Source organism: Heteronotia binoei, chromosome 10 (assembly GCF_032191835.1).
Source record: "Heteronotia binoei isolate CCM8104 ecotype False Entrance Well chromosome 10, APGP_CSIRO_Hbin_v1, whole genome shotgun sequence".
Classification (NCBI taxonomy): Eukaryota; Metazoa; Chordata; class Lepidosauria; order Squamata; family Gekkonidae; genus Heteronotia; species Heteronotia binoei.
The window spans coordinates 82,427,982-82,448,173 of record NC_083232.1 but is presented as its reverse complement, the minus strand read 5'-3'; the positions used below and the strand labels follow the sequence as shown (position 1 = coordinate 82,448,173).

The 20,192-nt window shown below is 44.0% G+C and overlaps 2 protein-coding genes across 2 annotated transcripts in view; one reads left to right on the top strand and one right to left on the bottom strand.

The window, feature by feature from the left end:
• The window catches only part of SUGCT (succinyl-CoA:glutarate-CoA transferase), a 438,101-nt gene extending 425,784 nt beyond the window's left edge, over nucleotides 1-12,317 (bottom strand). The window contains exons 1-3 of the mRNA XM_060247665.1: nucleotides 12,007-12,317; nucleotides 6,014-6,065; nucleotides 5,849-5,922 (exon numbers count right to left, since the gene is read on the bottom strand). Of these exons, the coding sequence (XP_060103648.1) occupies nucleotides 5,849-5,922; nucleotides 6,014-6,065; nucleotides 12,007-12,190 (310 nt within the window). The 5' untranslated portion in view covers nucleotides 12,191-12,317. The remainder of the gene's footprint in view (nucleotides 1-5,848; nucleotides 5,923-6,013; nucleotides 6,066-12,006) is intronic.
• Nucleotides 12,318-14,428: 2,111 nt separating this feature from the next.
• On the top strand, nucleotides 14,429-19,009 carry MPLKIP (M-phase specific PLK1 interacting protein). Its single transcript, XM_060247664.1, has 2 exons — nucleotides 14,429-14,789; nucleotides 17,172-19,009. The coding sequence occupies exons 1-2, from the start codon at nucleotides 14,433-14,435 to the stop codon at nucleotides 17,373-17,375; spliced, it is 561 nt and encodes a 186-aa protein (XP_060103647.1). The 5' UTR covers nucleotides 14,429-14,432; the 3' UTR covers nucleotides 17,376-19,009.
• Nucleotides 19,010-20,192: the final 1,183 nt, after the last annotated feature.

Genomic DNA, 20,192 nt, shown 5'->3' with positions numbered 1-20,192 from the left:
TTGTGAGCTACTGCATAAATTAGTTTGCTCTGGTGCCATTTTTCCTGAGCTAAGATAAAAATGTGTGAACCAGAGGTTAAAAGACTATGAGCCACTTCACATTAACTCATCTTAGAGGAAACACTGGTACAGAAACCATACAAGGGAGGGACGGTGGCTCAGTGGTAGAGCATCTGCTTGGGAAGCAGAAGGTCCCAGGTTCAATCCCCGGCATCTCCAACTAAAAGGGTCCAGGCAAATAGGTGTGGAAAACCTCTGCTTGAGACCCTGGAGAGCTGCTGCCAGTCTGAGTAGACAATACTGACTTTGATGGACCAAGGCAGCTTCATATGTTCAAATTGTTTGCAAGGAATCTGCCCTCCTGTATAGGAAAGGATACCTCTGATCCAAATTATATATGAACGCTTTCACTCATAAGGTATATTTTCCTATTACTATATCATCAAGGGAAAACACCTGCTTTCCCTTCCTAAATCCCAGGCAATGTGTCTTACAGGGTATGGGCATATATTTTATTAAACTGAAATACATGTTCAGATTTATACTCCTTTGCTAGCAAAGCCTGGAAAAAATCAGACACTGGTGGTTACGGGAGAAGGGCATAATCTGTAGTTCCTCGATTTGTTAGGATGGTGGGAGGATGTGGCTAATTTTTACATCAGACCATCTTCAGTCTAATGTCTATATTTAATTTTATTAATGCTTCCAAAAATATACAATTGCCAGAACTTTTTTTTAAAAGTTAGGAGGGAGAAAAATAAACAAACTAGTGTAGCATGTTAATAATAATATTTGATTTATATTCCGCCCTCCCCATCATAGCAGGCTCAGGGCGACTGAGAGCATAAAAACTTCAACAATAAAGCAATATATATAATAGATCATACATACATATTATAAATCATACATTGAAATCATATATTATAAATCAAACATTAGAACCATCTAAATTGGTTTGGAGCTAAAATCTTGATATTACGCATTCTACAGTTTTTCCGTGGTGACAGTATTCCTTCCACAGTAGATTCCTTCTTAAGTATAGGCCAGCTGGAAAAGAGTAGTCTTGCAGGCCCTGCGGAACTGGGCAAGGCTCCATAAGGCCCACACCTCCTCTGGCAATTGGTTTCACCAGTGGAGGGCTACAATCGAGGCCCTTTCTCTGGTGACTTTCAGTTTGGCCTCCCTCTGCCCGGGGATTACCAATAGATTTTGCAAGCCAGATCGCAGTACCCTCTGGGGAAGATATGGGGAGAGACGGTCCCTAAGGTAAGCAGTTCCTTAGCCATATAGGGCTTTAAAGGTAATAATCAGCACCTTGTAACGAATCCAGTACACTATTGGCAGCCAGTGCAGTTCCCGCAGCCCCAGCTGTATGTGCTCCCATTTAGGGAGCCCCAATAACAGCCTGACGGCTGCGTTCTGCACTAGCTGCAGTTTCCGGGTTCGGCACAGGGGCAGCCCCATGTAAAGGGCATTACAGTAGTCCAACCTCGAGGTGACCGTTCCATGGACCACTGTTGCCAGGTCGTCATGGTCCAGGAAGGGGACCAACTGCCTTGCCCGCCTAAGATGAAAAAAAGCGGATTTAGCAGTGGCTGTTATCTGGGTCTCCACTAACAGGGTAGGCTCCAGTAGCATCCCCAAGCTCTTGACCTTGCACGCTGTTTTCATTGGCGCACCGTCAAACGCTGGGAGGGGGATTTCCTTTCCCAGACCGCCTCGACTTAGGCAAAGGACCTCTGTCTTCGCTGGATTCAGCTTCAACCTACCTGAGCCACCGCGCCATAGCCTGCAGTGCCAGATCTAGATTTTCTGGGACACAGTCAGGCTGGCCATTAGTAGATAGAGTTGGGTGTCATCAGCATATTGGTGACAACCCAACCCATACCCCCCAGCAATCTGGGCAAGGGGGCACATGTAGATGTTGAACAACATCAGGGAGAGCACCGCCCCCTGTGGCACCCCACAATTAAGCGGGAGCCTCCGGGACAGATCTCCCCCAATCACCACCCTTTGTCCCCAACCATCAAGGAAAGAGGAAAGCCATTGCAAGGCTGACCCCTGAATCCCCACGGCGAGTCAGCGAGTCAGACTGTATCAAACGCAGCCGATAGGTCTAACGACATCAGCACTGCCAAGCCACCTTGATCCAGATGCCGCTGGAGATCATCCACCAGGGTGACCAGCACTGTCTCTGTCCCATGACCTGGGCGAAAGCCAGATTGGTGGGTGTCTAGAATGGAAGCGTCATCTAGAAACCCCTGTAACTGTAGTGCCACTGCCCTCTCAATAATTTTACCCAAAATGGTAAATTCGAGACCAGCTGGTAATCTGCCAATTCGGCCGAATCTGATGTAACTTTTTTCTGTAACTGTGGACGGACCACAGCCTCTTTAAGAGGTGTTGGAAAAAGCCCGTCCAAGAGGGATCTATTTACAATGTCCCGTATAGGACATCTAAGCTCCCTCTGGCAAGCTTTAATTAGCAAGGAAGGGCAAGGGTCTAAATCACAAGTTGTTGGGCATACAATGAGGAGGATTCTGTCGACTTTCTCCAGGCTGAGCACGTCGAAGCAATGCAGAACTGGTCCAGAAGACAGGCACGGAGCCTCGAGTTCACATACTGTCTCCAATGTGGCGGGGAGGTCACAACGGAGCGATGAGATTTTATCTGCAAAAAATTCTGCAAAAGCCTCACAGCCTATCTCCAATTCCCTAGCATTTGGCCTGCCTTGAGGCAGTGTTGTAAGGGTCCGAACTGTCCTAAACAATTGTGCCGAGCGCAAATTTGCAGACGCAATCTTGGCCGCAAAGCAAATTTTCTTTGTGGCTTTGACTGCCATCTCATAAACTCTCTATAAGATGTTCTAGTCACTTCGTCTCAAGCATGCCACCATTGCCTCTCTAGCCGTCTGAGCCCTCGTTTCAGCTGCCGCAATTCCGGGGTATACCACGGCGCCAGCTTAATCCGAGGGTGCAGAGGGCGCCAAAGTGCAATCTCATCAATGGCTCTGGAGAGCCAGCCAGAATGTTACTTCTTTTATCAAGAGCAAGCTTTAAGAAAATTAAAAATACAGTTAAAAGATGGCAAAACAAAAGCCAACAGAGCCAGTAAATAAGCACTGGTAATATTGGGGATAAAAATCATGATTAGTCAAATACCACATGAATAAGGCAATTAGAAGATCTAATAATTAGCCAAGTGTTATATAAATTAATCAGTCTAAGGAAACTCTAGTTTAGGGGTGGCCAAACTTGCAGAGAACCACAGAGAATAAACGCCAGATGTTTGAGAGTCACAAGACATGAACAAATATCACATACACACAACTTTACTAAAACTCTTAATACCTTCTTTGCACCAAAATATAAAGTAAATATGTATGCACTATACAAGACAACTGTGCTAGGAGATGTTTTAAAAAACAGACGCTGGGAATAACAGTCCCCATGAGATCAGCATAGGGAAAGGCTAGGAAATTGTTGTTGTTGTTTTTGCTCCAGTGGGAGAAGGAAACACTGACCACCGTTTGCATCATTATGCATCTCTCTTTGCCTTGACACCAAAGTTAGTAAATACAGTTCCTATCAGAGCTATGAAACTAAGGGGGAACTCTCTGCTGCCCTCTTTAATTTTGCCCCTCCTTCTATTGGCTCCCTTGGCCCATGCACTCTCTTTCCCTGCTCTAGATCTCCAGGCGACCTCTGTGGTGGTGAAGAGCTTGCAAGCCTGCTTATTTCCCCCTCCTTCCCTGCTTCACATACGGTGGAAATAGTCACCTACCTATGGATCAGAGACTGACTGAGATCCCAATGCTAGGCATGCTTATTTGAAAGAAAGCATGCATTAAGTTCCTCTTTGACCTCTGGGAGCCACACAGTATGTGTGAAAGAGCCGCATATGGGTCCTGAGCCACAGTTTGGCCACTCTTGGTCTAGTTGTTCAAATAGTCCATTCTGACATGAAAAATATAAATAACTCCTTTGCACAAGACAACTACTGCTCCCTCCACCCAAACACACATATTATAGCACTCTAGGACCCACTCCTCACCAGCAGTCGCTCTGCCTCCAGGCTTCTGTTTCCTTGGAGCAAGCAATCAATTCCCCACCAGGCATATTTTGATCTGCAGCTCCCACCAATTTCCCTTGCAGAATCCTGCTCTGGATTTTTGGAGATCCAGAAGCTGCAAGGGAAATTGGAGGGAGCCGCAAGTCAATATGCAGCCACTGAGTGACTAGTAGGGAATCAATCGCTTGCTCTGAGGAAAGCAGCAGCCTGGGAGTGCAGCAAGTGCTACCAAGGAACTGGTCAAAGGGTTCCTAATTAGGGGTTATAGGCCATCTGCAGATGACAAGAAAAGGACTCAAGAGCACCCCAAAAGAAGACAAAGTTAGCATATGTTAATTTACAAAGCTAAAACGGTACACATAGCTGCTACAATGTAAATAAAAATATAGCTTTTTATGAGTACATAAGAAGAGCCCTGGTGGATTAGGTCAATAGTCCATCTAGTCCAACATCCTGTCCCACGCTGTGACCAACCAGTTCCTCTGGAGGGCCAACCATAGAACAGAGGCCAAGGCCTTCCTTTAGTGTTGCCTCCTGGCTTTGGGATTTAAAGCACTGATGCCTCTGAATGTAGAGGCTCCCCTCAGTCATCATGGCTAGACTTATCCTCCATGAATCTATCTGATGCCCTTTTAAAGCTGTTTATTCCTGTGGCCATCACTACATCTGCTGGTAGTGAATTCCACGTCTGCATCACTCTCTATTAAAACAGTGTTCCCTTTTGTCCATCTTAAACCTACTACCCATCACACTGAGCTCTACAGTTCTGCATGGTTATTATGATTTTTAATATATCAACGATGTACTCATGAAATTTTAGAAGAGTACAGTTCTAATCTAAAGATTTGGTTTTAAGTACGATATTTCTGAATGTAAATTTTTATACTGTGATTTTATATTGTAATGGCCAATGGCCACGTACAGCCCCAACTACCTCACAGGGAGTCTGCTGTGGGGAGAGGAAGGGAAGGAAATTGTAAGCCTCTCTGAGATTCCACGTAAAGGGCAGAGTATAAATCCAATCTCTCCTCCTCCTCTGTTGTCTCTTTTCTGAAGTGAAAGGTTTATAATGCTAGCATTCATAATGCTAGTTCTTTTAACAAAATTTTAAAGTGAATTTTTAAAAGGTTTAATGGGTTAAATAATAATCTTTTATATTCCTTTTTACTGTTATAACCCTCGAGTCATCAAATCTTAATATGTAGACTCTTTGTGGGACTTTTTATAAGGTACTTTTAAGGTTGTTCTAAATGACTTACATGTTCTGGTCAATGACTGTAATAATAAACTGACTGACTGATAATGCTAGCTGTGTCAGAAACAACAGGCAGAGCTAAGATCCCTGGGGGACAGGCTGCCTCTCAAATATTTATGAAAAAGTTCCAAGAAAAAACATACACATTTCAGCAGCACTCATGAGACTGAAGCCAAACCCAGACATTTTGAGGAAGAGAGGGCAGGCCCACCAAATAAGGACTGTCATCTGAGGAAAATGACATTACGTCATCCTATTCCTGAACTTCAGGAGGAACGTTTCAGAAACACTGGAACTGTGGTCAAAATTAAGAAAGTCCGTATGAGTAGAACTCTGCTCATAGATCCAATTTATAGGTCATAAAACAAAGAACTTAGTGTACTGAAATTAACGGGTTTACACATGCTTTGCTCTCTGTTGGCTTGTGCCCTCTAACTATATATTCTGTCTCCATTTCCCTGGGACCAAACAATTATCCCAAAATCATGTGGTACTGAAAAGCAGTAAACTTCATAACCTTACCAGGTTTTTCTACTTTAATAACTTCAGCTCCAAGGTCGCCCAGATTCATGGTAGCAAAAGGCCCTGCAAGCACTCTGCAATGTTAAAAGAGCAATCACTTTCATGTCGTCACAACAGGAAACTTTAAAAATTGTGCTTATCATACAAGTCAGAAGATGCACATACCTTGTTAAATCGAGAATCCTCACACCATCAAGCGGCTTCACAGTATTAGCACCTGGATATCAAACACAGAAAAGGTTATTGATCTGAAGACTGCCCATTTATACTCACTCTCTGTTTCCTATTATTTAGCCAGTTTTTGATCCACAAGAGGACTTGTCCTTTTACCCCTGCGGCACAGTGAAGACGGAGGCAAAAAATGCATTCAGCTTCTCAGCCATTTCCCATGCTCTTTAACTTGTTCAGAAATGATTTGGAGTTGGGAGTGAGCAGTGAAGTGGCCAAGTTTGCAGATGACAAATAACCCGTGTTCATCAATGTGCCTACTCATTCTGTCCTTGATAATGGTTTCTACCAACTTTCCCGGTATTGAAGTCAGACTGACTGGCCTGTAATTTCCCGAATCTCCTCTGGAACCCTTTTTAAAGATGGGGGTGACATTTGCTACCTTCCAGTCCTCAGAAACGGAGGCAGATATCAATGAAAGATTACATATTTTTGTCAGAAGATCCACGAGTTCAACTTTGAGTTCTTTCAGAACTCTTGGATGTATGTCATCCGGACCTAGTGACTTATTAGTTTTTAATTCGTCTATCAGTTGTAGGACCTCCTCTCTTGTCACCTCAATCTGACTCAGGTCTTTCAACACCCCTTCCAAAATTAGTGGTTCTGGAGCGGGCAAACACTTCTCATCTTCCACAGTGAAGACGGAGGCAAAAAATGCATTCAGCTTCTCAGCCATTTCCCTGTCCTGCTTCAGTAATCCTTTTACCCCTTGGTCATCCAAGGGCCCCACTGCTTCCCTGGCTGGTTTCCTGCTTCTAATATATTTGAAGAAATTTTTATTGTTGGTCTTTATGTTTTTTGCAATATGCTCCTCATAGTCCCTTTTTGCCTGCCTGATCACAGTCTTGCATTTGATTTGCCACAGCCTGTGTTCCCTTTTATTAATCTCACTTGGACTGGTTTTCCACCGCTTAAAGGAGTCCTTCTTACCTTTTACAGCTTCCATTACTTTATTTGTTAACCAGGCCTTTTCTTATACCTGTTTGTGCCTTTCCTAACTTGTGGTATATATTTTATCTGAGCGTCTAGGATTGTAGTTTTAAATAGCCTCCAAGCTTCCCCAAGGGTTTTGACCGTATTCACCTTTCCTTTCAGTTTCCTCTTCACATGCCTCCTCATCTCAGAGACTTTACCTTTTAAAGTTAAAACGTGGTTGTGCTGGTCTTTTGGGACAACTCCCTATGTATACAAACGGTGAAATCAATAACGTTATGGTCACTGCTCCCAAGCAGTGCGATCACTTTTACATCTCTCACCGAGTCTTGGGCATTACTTAGGACCAAATCCAGGCTCGCCCCACCCCTGGTAGGTTCTGAGACCATCTGCTTCATAGCACAGTCATTGAGAGCATCAAGAAACTCAATCTCTTTCTCTCGACCAGAACACATATTGATCTAATCAATCTGCGGGTAGTTAAAATCACCTATTACGACACAGTTTTTACATTTAGCCGCTATCTTTAATCCTTCCATCATATTATAATTGTCCTCTATCTTTTGATTTGGTGGGCGATAACAAACTCCCATAGTTAAATTTCCTTTTGGGCCCTCTATTTCGACCCAAAGCATTTCTAGAAGGGAATCTAATTCTCTGACCTCAGTCTTACTGGACTGTATATTCTCTCTGACATACAGAGCCACCCCACCTCCAACCCTTCCCTCCCTATCCTTCCGATATAACTTATATCCAGGAATCACCGTGTCCCACTAATTCTCCTCATTCCACCAAGTTTCTGAAATTCCCACAATGTCTATATTTTCTCCCAACACTAAACCTTCCAATTCACCAATTTTACTTCGAACACTTCTAGCATTTGCATACAAACATCTATAATTTCCCAGGCAAGCTAGGCCCGCAAGCCTTCTACACTTTCCCCCCAGCAAGCTGGGTACTCATTTTACCAATCTTGGAAGGATGGAAGGCTGAGTCAACCTTGAGCCAGCTACCTGAAAACCCAGCCTCCACTGGGGATTGAACTCACATTGTGACCAGAGTTTAGGACTGCAGTACTGCAGCTTTAACACTCTGTGCCAGGGTCTCTTTTAAAGGCAGACAGATCTATAAAAGCCATACAGGGGTGGGAAGTGAGGATGAGAAGGAGAAGAGTTGGTTTTATACCCTGCCTTTCACTAACCAATAGGGTTGCCAGGTCCTAGGTTCTTGCCAGTGGGGGTGGGGGTGGGTGAGGAGGAGCTTTCCAGAAGTGGGGGGGGGCATCACATGGAAGTGACATCATCACACCTGAGACATCATCAATGGTGGCTGTTGATGTTGAGGCTTCCCCCTACAGGCCAGCTGGCTGGCAGCGGGCAGGAACCCATGAAATTGGGGGATGCCCCTCTCCCACCTGGGGGCTGGCAACCCTACTACCTGAAGGAGTCTCAAAGTGGATTAAAATCACCTTCTCTTCCTCTCCCCACAACAGACACCCTGTGGGGTAGGTGAGGCTGAGAGAGCTCTAGGAGAACTGTGACTGACCCAGGTCACCCAGCTGTCTTCATGTGGAGGAGAAATGGGGAATCAAACTTGGTTCTTCAGATTAGAGTCTGCCACTCTTAAGCACTACACCAAACTGGCTTGAAAGGCCTACATAGTCCAATTGTTTCCCAAACTAGTATTTTTGATCTCTTCTATAAAGAAAGGGGTATTTAAAAAAAAAAAAAGTTTGTCATTTTTTTCATACATACTAATATAACTCATCCACCAAACTGCTCTGTATATTCATTTTATTTATTTATTCATTTACTTCATTTATATCCTGCCTTGCTCTTCAATGGTGGCCCAAAGTAGCTTACCTCATTCTCCTCTCCTCCATTTTATTGTCACAACAACCCCATGAGGTAGGTTAGGCTGAGTGCGTGTGATTGGCCAAAGGTCATCCAGTAAGCTTCCATGGCATGAGTGGGGATTCAAACCAGCTTCCCTAGGTCCAGGCAGGGGTTCCTCCAGTTTTGGGGGCTTCTCCCTACCACCAGCCCTGTTGCCCCTGGCTAACAGGGGAAATCCCGCCCTGAACAGCCACGTCCCAAACATGAGAAGGTGACTTTGCTTAGCAATGCTCTGTTTTTTGGGCAATTTTGCCTCAAACAGTAGAGCATTGCTGATGCAATGATATCACATCCACATGATGCCATCGTGGTGGAGTGGAGACATCTCTGCCCACTCATGGAATGCACTCCCCCCCCAGATCCATCACCAGGCCACCTGGCAACCCTAGTGACATCTTTAAGACCAACAAGGTTTAATTCCGGGTATAAGATCTGAAGAAGGGTGAAGAAGTGTGCATGCACAAAAAGGCTTACACCTGGAATTAAACCTTGTTGTTCTTAAAGGTGCCCCCAGACTCAAACTTTGTTCTATTGCTTCAGACCAACACAGCTACCCATCTGAATCAGACCCTAGTGCAACACTTTTAACTACTACACCATATACCAATAATTTCTGAGAGAGAGGAACTGTTTTCCGGTAAATACTAATAGAGCCACTAATCGGCTGCTTTGCAAAAGAATAGATAAGCCTTGGAAAATTTTAACTGGAAAGTAAAGAATGAAAACCTAAAATGGCTTTAAAAACACAGAATGAGAAATAAATAGTGGTAACTTCAAAAGAAATCAGCACAAAGGAGAAGCGGAAAACAATTATGCTAACATTTCCAAATTATTAAATACAACAACACTTTCAATTCACAACACAGAATTTTCTCTCCACCTGCAAGTATTTATATAGAACAGGGGTGGAAAACCCATTCCGAGGGAGGTCACTTGATGTGGCTCTCGGGGATTGCTGGGCCAAAGCGAGCCATGTGGCAGCCTCCCTGGGGCCTGGCTGGCCAGCAAGGATTGTGGGGCCCAGCCGTGCTGTGCAGCAGCCTCCCCAGGGCCAGGCAGGGATCACAGGGCCCAGATGTACTGTGTGGCAGCCTCCCTGGGGCCTGGCTGGCCAGCAAGGATTGTGGGGCCCAGCCGTGCTGTGCAGCAGCCTCCCCAGGGCCAGGCAGGGATTACAGGGCCCAGATGTACTGTGTGGCAGCCTCCCTGGGGCCTGGCTGGCTGGCCAGAATTGCTGCAGGGCCTGGAAAAGTTACTGTCACAGTTCAGTTTGCACTTCATTATCCCAGATGGTGTGGCCTAATATGCTAATATTAAGGGATGTCTAATATGCTACTGAGTTCCTGCTGGGCTTTTTCTATGAAAAAGCCGTGGACCTATGCATTTGCCTATGGCAGCGGGCCGGGTGTGTGTGTGTGTGCCAGATTAGGCTCTCCCCACATGACTTCAAATAGAAAAACAATTATTTGCATTAATTTTACTGGCCTGAATCATTCTCCCTCCGTGGATTACTGTTTTTTTAAGTTGATAATTTTTCTATGGCCCGTGAACAATGTTATAAATATCCACATGGCCCTTGGCAGAAAAAAGGTTCCCCACCCCTGATATAGAAGGTCATACTGCCTTTATTGCAGATGATTCAATCCAGAACATAAAAGGTTTTAGCTCTTTAGCTCAGCATCCTGTTTCCCACAGAGGCTAACTAGATGCCCCAGAAGGCCTACAAAGAGAAATCAAGTGCCTCAGAAGCTACTCCCAATAATCACTATTTAAAGGTATATTATCTTTCAACTTGGAGGTTCCATGTAGCTGTTACCTGTGAATATGGCCAACCCCTTTCTTAACTTCTCTTTTATAGGAGTCATCAGTACATCCAGTGGCACTGAGTTCCACAAGTTAATTATGCATCAGGTGAAGAAGTGCTTTCTTTTGTCTGAACAATTACCACCATCTACTTCTTTGCTCACCATCACAAATGTGTTGAAGAATCCCCGTTCCAAAATACACTGAAAGAGAGCTAATCTGCTAGATGAGGATTGGAAACTACAGTAAAATTTCCTTAGGTATGTGTATGAATGGGGGACACTGACATTTATTGCCTTTGTGGGTTTTTTCCAGTCAACCCAAACCAATGACTCCAAGTCAACCAAACCAATTATTTACCAGTCAACCCAAACCAGTGATTACTCTTTTAATCTGCTAAAAACATTTTCACTACTCTGTATACTAATTCACTGCCCATTCTCTCGATATATAGGACTGCTAATTCCATCCCATACTATTGTCTGATGAAGTGTGCTTTCAGCGCACAACAGCTTACATTCTGAATAAAACTTTGTTGGTCTTAAATGTGCTTCTGGGCTCCAGCTTTGTGCTATTGCTTCAGACCAACACAGCTTCCCACCTGGATTACTCTCCCTGTGTAATTTATGACTTTAGCCTTAGATTCCAGCCACAAGTATTGTTTAAATGTAATGTACAAACTCATTCCTAAGGGTTTATTCAGAAGGGATTACCAGAGAGCAACCTAAGCAGGTCTACTCAGAAGCAAACCACACTGCATTCAATAAGTCATATTCTCAGGTAAGTGTACATGGGACTGCAGCCCATGCATAGCATAAAGGAGAGGATTTAAACAGCTCTTCTATCTATTTGTGGTCTTCTTCCGGCAAGTAGCAAATAGGGCTGCAATCCTATCCACACTGAGGAGCAAACACCATTAACTTTTCAAGTAGACATGGACAAGACAGTCCCACAACTTTGATGTAGTTGCTCTGCAGTCCTAAATTATTTTAATTTTTAGATTTATATCCCGCCCTATCTCGCAAGCGGGCTCAGGGCGGCTTACAACAATAGAGAGTTCTAAACTTCACTCAAAGGATCTGCAGATTTTCATTCTGTTTGGAACTGGACTGCAAACGTGGCTAAAACTTCTTGAAAATTCTCATTGTGTCTGGAACGGGACTGCAAACGTAGCTAAAACCTCGGTGCTTCCTCAGTGCCGACTCATCCTCACACCAGGCACGTGTGAATGTTTTTGGGAGCCCTCCCGACTAGCAGTTGGAGGGCTCGGGCGAGCTTAAGAATTTTAAAAGCGGCTACCTGCATGGGGGCAGCTTTCCTGCCGCAGTCCCTTGAAGCTGCCAAGGAAGGCGGGAGGTCTGAGGGATTGGGGGCAGCAAAGGGGAAGGCGAACGGAGTCGAGGCTGCTGAGTAAAGCCGGACCCAGGCTCTTCCCGAGACGGTACACGTCGCAGAGCCTCCTTCCCCACACAGCCGTCAGCATTTCTGTGGCTGACAAAGAGCCCACCGCCACAGCTGCGACCGGCCACAGAGGAATGCCTGGCCAACAACTGCTATCAGCCCTCAGCTCAACTTTTGGACTCTTGGACTACGCGCCCGCACAGGCGTACACTGCGCAAGTGCGCCGGGCTCAGCTAATTTACCTCTCCACTCGGCTGCGGGGAAGTTTTCTTTAAAGTGCGCAAGCGCAAATCTCGACATTTTTTTTTTTGCCTCGGAGGGCGGTGTCAGGTTGCCGGTCCGGCTTCTGTTTTTCCATTCTATCGCATGGTTGTCGAGACGGGAGTGCCTGTTTACTACTCAGTGAACTGTAAAGTGTGGGCCTTGAGCCCGCAGGAAGGGACAAGAAAGAGGTGCATCCTGCATGCTTACAGAGCTATCCTCAGGGGTCATTTTGTAGGAAAAGAGGTGCCAGAGCGCATTTGCACAACTCCTTTGCATATGCCACACACCCCTGACATCACCGGAAGGTGTACTGAATTATATCAGCTCAGCATCTACCTTAAAATGCTTCTTGAATTAGAATTGTCATAATCAAACCCTACTCCCATCATACTTTTTTCAACTACTTTTTCCTATGTGGCCACAGTGGAGTAATTTCCATCTGCCTGCTTGATATGTTTTAGTTATTTCCCCATTTTTTTGTGGAGAAAAATATTAGAAAGGTGGTCAAATCTTCAGCAAAATTCTCACAGGGGAGTTGAACAATGGAGCTCAGAAGCAAGGGTTTTTTAGGGAGCGGGGAGGTAGGAAAGAAATAGCAGAGCTCTGTTCTGTGTGCTCCTGTCCAAAATGAGGTCTGGCTATCCTATTCACTTACTCCACTGGAGTAACTCTGCACAGCATGCATGGAGTATTTACTTAGCTCAGTTATAAACTTGCTGTTGTCACGAAGACTGAGGTCTCACAGGCCAGAGGGGCAGCAAAGGAGGAAGATGGAGTTGATGCTGGAGAGACAAACCCTTACTGAAAAAAGCAGTTCTTTTAGAGTACAAATTAGTTGTTGGTGTTGAATATAGTTAAGGAATCCAGGGAAACCTGCAAGTGTATTTGGACAAAATCTGAATTCCAAATATGCTAGCTCTATTGATTGACATACTCAGCATTTATAGAGAAATTATGTGTGAGTTGGAGATGAGGACCTTCAAAGTTAGTATTCAGAAGTAAACTTGTTTTGTTCTAGTGTTGCTGCTGATACTGTGTTTTAGAAGATTTTTATTGTTGGATTGGTGTTATTTATGTATGCCACTGTGTAGATACTTGTAGAAACATTAAAACAACAACACCAATGATTTCAGTGTGAATACCGAATGAACACATTTAGGAGTCCAGCTATGCAGGGAAAAGATGCCAAACACCATGTTTTGAGTTTTTGAATCCCAGTCCCCAAACCTATCAACCTACCCAAGGCAGAATTAGAAACCAAGTTGATTGGGGGCTGTATGTGAAGTGCTTTCGACTTAAGGCGATCTTATGAATTAATGACCACCAAAACGTTATATCATCAGCAGCCTGGCCTGGCTCAGGTCCTGCAAACTGAAGTAGACTGCAGACTTATACCCTACCCTTCTCTCTGAATCAGTCTCAGAGCAGCTTACAATCTCCTTTATCTCCTTCCCCCACGACAGACACCCTGTGAGGTGGGTGGGGCTGGAGAGGGCTCCCACAGCAGCTGCCCTTTCAAGGACAACCTCTGCCAGAGCTATGGCTGACCCAAGGCCATTCCAGCAGGTGCAAGTGGAGGAGTGGGGAATCAAACCTGGTTCTCCCAGATAAGAGTCCGCGCACTTCGCCACTACATCAAACTGGCTTTCTGACGGCCGTGGTTTTCTTAGCCCTGCTGAATCCCACAGCAGTGTCAAAAGGGATTTAATATTTAAAAAAAAAAATTAAGACCAACCCAAATAGCCCACCTATCCAATCCTCCATAATTGGTTATCAGACTCAGTATTTAAAAGGTGGGAGGTTTAAGGCTTATCCCTTCCCCGTGTGAGGACTCCACCTTCCCCGCCAGAGCCGAGAGCCACTGAGCGGTCTCCTTTTGCATTTCCGCCAGACTTCTCGAAACGTCTTTGCTTCAGAACGTTCCGCGACCGTTTGTGACGTCACGTCAGGCGCCGGGGTTTTACACGCTTGCCGCAACCCACAATCCTTTGCGCCCTTTCCATCCTCAGGCCGGTTGTTGTTGGGAGCGCGGCGGCTGTCGCTGTTGCTGCGCCATCGCCATGTACCGCCAGAACTTTCGTCCCCCGACGCCTCCCTCTTTGGCCGGCGGCGGGCGGTTCCGCAGCCCTCCCTCAGGAGGCGGAGGCCCTCCGCCAGTCTCTCCCCAGGGCTACGGGAGCCCCCGCCACACGCCCCCCTGCGGCCACCGCCCGCGGCCCTACGACAGTCCCGCCAACTTCCAGCAAGGCGGCGAGTGGCTGGGGGGAACGGCGGCGGCGCACACCCCGCGCAGGCCCCAGAGTGCCAGCCCCAGATACTCCGCTCCTTACAGCGGTGGCTGGTCCCCCAGTGGAGCCGCCCACCAGTCCCGGCCCTACAAGCAGCGCCACTCGGGCGGCTACCAGAGATACAGCCAGGTATATATATGGGGGGGGGGGGGAGCAGGCGAGGAAAGGAGAGGTGGAATCCGGTCCTCTTCCTCTTTACTCGCAAGTAAAGCCAGTGGACGTTAGGCGGGGCGCTACCGTGGACTCTTTTCTGGGAGAACCGGGTTTAATTCCCCACTCCTCCACGTGCAGTTGCTGGAATAGCCTTGGGTCAGCCATAGCTCTCGCAGAAGTTGTCCTTGAAAGGGCAGCAGCTGTAAGAGCTCTCTCAGCCCCACCCACAACAGTGTCTTTGGAGGGAGAGGTAAAGGACAGTGCCACCGCTCTTGAGATATAAATCCAATTTCTTCTTTGAATTTAATGGGACACAGTTGGATTCTGCAGTAGCCTCGCCTAACAATTCTAAGTATACACGCGCTGCACAGACTAACAGTTGTCATGAGTAGTTTAATATATATTTGCTGGAAGTAAACTCTGCTGAACATAGCGGGACTTACTTCTAAGTCAAATCTCATCATGTGGTATGGACCTTTACTTACTGGGAGGCACATGTAGGACTTGAAGGCTCAATTGGGAATCAGTTCAATTTAATTCTGAAGGAAAATCCCTTCAGGATGAAAAAACTTGATGAAGTCAAGCAGCCACCACTCTAGAGCTTCCAGTGGTCCTTGTGTGCATTGCACTGAAGCTTTCTGAAGTAACTTGATGCTTTGGGGATTTTGGAACAGAGGTTCTGCATCTGTTTTTAAAAATCAGTGGTACAGGGGCTCTTTCTGTTTTAAAAGTGAGTGCACAGAATGGTGTCATATGAAAAAAAGTTAGAGAACACTAGTCTGACTGAGCTCTGTAAAGCCTGTCCCAAAATGACTTTCTGTGTGGTTGAGACTCTGGTGCATGTTATGGGGGCGGGGGCTGTTGGAGTGGGATGTATCAAAGCCTGTAAAAGGGCTGTGGTGTAAACCTGTTGATGGGTAGAAGACTTTTTGAATTAAAAGCAGAGCTATTCCTAGTTCAGTAATGAAATTTGGCCACGAGGCAGCAGATTTTGAGTAGAATCCATCATTTTAGGGTACAAAAATTAATTGCAGGTTTCTTAAGTATGATTTCAAATTAAGTGTGTTTGTTTCAGTTCTCACTGCAAACATTACCAATTAAAAGGCTGGGCGCTGGATGGCCTGGCACTTTAACCAGTTAAGGGTTCTCATAGAAATAATGAATCACCAGGAAAAACTGGTATCGCTGCTGTCTGTGAGTCCTGTTTGTTGGCTTCTCTATGGCATGTGACTTTCCCCGGGTAGAGATGATATGCTGGACTCGGTGAACCCGTGGTAAGAAACATGCTTGTAACATTCTTTTGAGTGTTTAAATTTGAATAGACAGCAGGGCTGACCTTTGCAGACATTCAAAGACCACTAAGCAGTTTTCCATTTGAAAATAAGATTCACTTAGAATATTTACTGAATCAGAGATAGTCTGGCTTCATACAGCAGCTAAGCAGTTTTTGTTAACACAGGGCTTTACTAGCTTAATGCTAGAATGGTGGGCTTTCTTTTAAGAATTAATTCACCAGTTAGTTTTTAGGGCAAATAGAAGCTGTGCCTAATTAATTTGAATGATTTCTATGAAATCTCTCAAGAGAAGATGATGTAGGTAGCTCGCAAAGTAAAACATAATAAAAGCATATAAATGCAGCTGTTTATAACCCATTCTTGCTTTAGCATTGGCCTTCTTTGAGCATGTTAGTTCTAGTGCAGAGGTCTCCAGCAGTTTGAGCCTGTGGGCACCTTTGGTATTCTCTGGCAGAGGGCAAAATCACAAAACGGCTGCCTCAGGAGGTGAAACCAATCACAAAATTTTGGCGAGTGAGGTAAACACATAACTGTAACAGCATCTCTTCAACATTTTAGATAGAAGAGCTGTTTAATATGATGCCTTTTAATCTGCACAGCGGATCAGAAGCGCAAGCCTAGCCCTGCCCACTGTCAAAAAGGACTTGGTGGGCACCACATTGGGCACTCTTGTTCTACTGGTTTTATTTACTAGGATAAATAAGAAGCACAATACTTGCGCAACAGATGTAACTTTTTACCAGTGTTCCCTCTAAGCTGCAGGGTCTTGTGAGCAAAAATTCTGCTTTGCGAGCTACTGGCATTAAAGTTGTGAACGACTGCATAAATTAGTGTGCTCTGGGCCATTTTTCCTGAGCTAAGACAAAAATGTGTGAGCTGGAGGCTCAGAATCTGTGGCTAACTCATGCTAGTTTAGAGAAAACACTGCTTTTTACAGGAAAATGTAGAATCAAACCTTACAAAAGAGAAAAATTATTTGATTTTTACATGATCTGAACACAGAGTGAAAACGTATGTTTTAATTAATCTATTTTCTTTTGCCTTATGCCCTTTCCCCCCAAAGGGATCGCCCAAGACATCTACTCCATTTGGTACACCACGTGGCAGAGAGAGAGGAGTGTCTAATGATGTGGAAAGCTATTACAAATCTTCAATGCTTGAGGACCCATGGGCTGGCCTAGTGCCAGTATCTGTTACAGATGTTAATCAGCAATTTGACAAGGAGCAAACAACATACACTGGCAAAAAGGGGAGGTATTTCAGTTAACATTTCTAGAAGTGAACTAACACCAGTTGTGAAAAACTGGGACAAAATCTTCATACTTGATGACAGCTAATCAAGGACATGGGCAGTGCTTTTATTTGAACTGCCTGTTCTTTTAACTTACCATTTTTTTACTGCATTGTGTATTTTTATGAGTGCGAAGAAAGCAGTAAAGAGATCTCGTAATGCTCCTGGGGCCTTCCAGCTGTGAAGAACAAAATATTCTTTAGTCACCAGCAAATTCTCGTGACCATTTCTGAGATTTACCTTTTCTGTGCCAGACTGTACAATATGTTTACTATTGTTAACTTCTTTAGGAAGTACTATATTTTTATTTTTCAACATTTTTAGAACAAAGGCAGCTTTGAAATAAAGCGTTTTGTAAGTATGTACAAACCTTTCACTATTTTTGTTAAGCCATGCTTCAAGTACACAACTGAAATTTTGTGCTTTCTTTAAAGTTTTGTAGGCTATGGTGAATGTTTTTATACAGCCTTGTATATCCTAGTGTTAAATGATTTTAGCAATCTTGTATTCTCTTTAGAAATATTTACAATTGCTTATATTTGTATTTCCAAGTTCTGTTTTGAAATAACCCATTCAGGTTACTGCAGGATACTGCAGTGTACAAACAGTTAAGTTGAACCTGCATCCAGTTATCAATGGATAAAGAAGAATGCTTTACACGTTTTAGAATTATTTAAACCTGGTGGTAAACAAGTATAAATTTTGCCTGGCTGCATTAAGTAACTCTTTAGGTTTATTAAATGACAGTTTTTGTTTGAACAAACCTATTAAGAATGAAATGTAGCAAGAGTTCCGCATCTCTGTCAGGTTAAAATATCAGTTGAGATAAATACTTTAAAAAGTTAACCAATAACCATATGGTTATTTTATAAGCTTTATTTTAAAAAGGTGTACTGAGTTTCTCAGGAAAATAAGTTAATTGGAGTGACATCATTTACTTCAAATGTAATTTACAGAAATCTTATAACAAGTTTTGTAATGGTTTGTTGACTGTCAAGAAAATAGACTTTGCTGCAGTGAAACATAAGCAATACGTAGATGTCAGAAACCACAATTGACTCATGATGGTAGCAAGCCCTCAGGCTCACACACCTTCATCCCATTCTCTTTGCATGTAAAGAATGAAGATTTCCTCAGACTCAACCACAAGCTGTGCCATGCAAATGTGGCAATTGAACCATTAGCAGTTTGTTGGTTAACAGGGTTTAATCCTGATTTTTTGGGGAAGGAACAAACAGCAGTTTGTCAGATGGCACAACGGTTTGCAGTTCTAACCCAGGCAGTCCTCAGTTTTGGCACAGCCTGTGAGGAGGAAGAGGGCACAACCATTTGTGATATTTAACAGTGCCATCTTAAGCAGTTACACCTTTCTAAGTCTCTTGAAGGGTGTAACTCTGCTTAAGATGGCACTGCAAACAAGGCTGGTAAATGGAGAATGCAACACTTTGTAAAATCAATTTATTTGGCTGCTGCCACCTGTTGATTGTAACTTATGGCTGTCTCTTGTGTGTGTATATAACCTACTGTGGTCATACCAGCTAGAATGTAAAGCATACAAAATCTTATTCATTTAAATCTATTGAAGGAATTAAATATATTTACCAGGAAAAGAATGTGTTGGTCATGTTTGAATACCAGTGATGGATGTACTTCTCACATCTTTGTTTCAGTAGCTCACCTGTAATGCCAGAATTGTTCATGAAAACTTGTGCATTTACAGAGCAATTGCCTATGAATTGAGTTGCTGAAATACACCAGTACACATACGTGCTTCTGTCATAGCCTGAGTTGTGAAATTCAAAGTTACGGCTTTTCTGTTTCATTTTTATATGGGAGATACCAGTGTAGGTACTGTTTGCTATTCCTTGGGTAAACCAAACAGGGTGCAGCTGTTTTAGATTTCTGTTATAAAATGTTCCCAGTGGGCGGGAAATGAAAATTAAGATGTTGGGATTAAAGCAGCATGTGTTTTAGTCAATGGCAAGTAATGTTTGGTGGTAGTTTACACGCTAATCTCTTGCCATTAAGTCAGCATGAGCCAAGCATTTGTTTCTGTCTGGTCAAACACAAAGTTTCAAGAGCTCAAGCCATGGAAGTTTTAGTTTTTTGAAGAAAGTTGCATGTTTCCTCTTCCCCATGAGGTGAGTCTCCATGTTGAAGCTAGTTATACAGTTGACAGGCTTCTAGCCTTGTGGCCCTTTCCCTTGGAGCACAACCGAGTAGCAACTTGCATATGAGAAAGTTGCACCATTCTGAATTAGGCATGGTAGTGCACGGATTGGGGGAAATGCTTGAGTTAAAAATAACCTGCTTTAAAATCTAAATGCAAAACATTAACTATAGGCTTTCTACTGTCTTGGAGATTGGCAGGTGTTCAGCTGCTCAGATTACCCTAGATCTGCCCTATTTTGAATTCAGAATTACTAATGACTCCATATTGTACATCACATCTAGAAACACTGACTGGACCAGTAGCTTTTAGCCTCATTATGCATGGTTAGAAAGTCTTGCTATGCTGAATTTCTGCCTTGACTTTTAAGCGAGTGATCTTGCACAGTATCTTTGCTGAACATCAAGAAGCAAAGGACCTGAACAGTTGCCATGATACTAAACAGTCATTTGATCATGCTCAAAATGTATACAATGAAGATGGGAAATTTTGAGCTTGATTTGGACCAAGTTGGTTTAGATTGCTTTGTAAAAGCTGCTCAGTTGCATCAAGGTAGATTTTGACATTCCTACTACGCAGTTATCTGACAAGCAGCTATTGGCCATAAAGCATGCTCAAGGCCT

What these genes read in the sequence shown, in the direction of transcription:
- MPLKIP (XM_060247664.1), top strand. Translation starts at nt 14,433, where the DNA reads ATGTACCGCCAGAACTTTCGTCCCCCGACGCCTCCCTCTTTGGCCGGC. An exon ending in GCTACCAGAGATACAGCCAG is followed by an intron (nt 14,790 to 17,171) that starts GTATATATATGG and finishes TTCCCCCCAAAG; the next exon opens with GGATCGCCCAAGACATCTAC.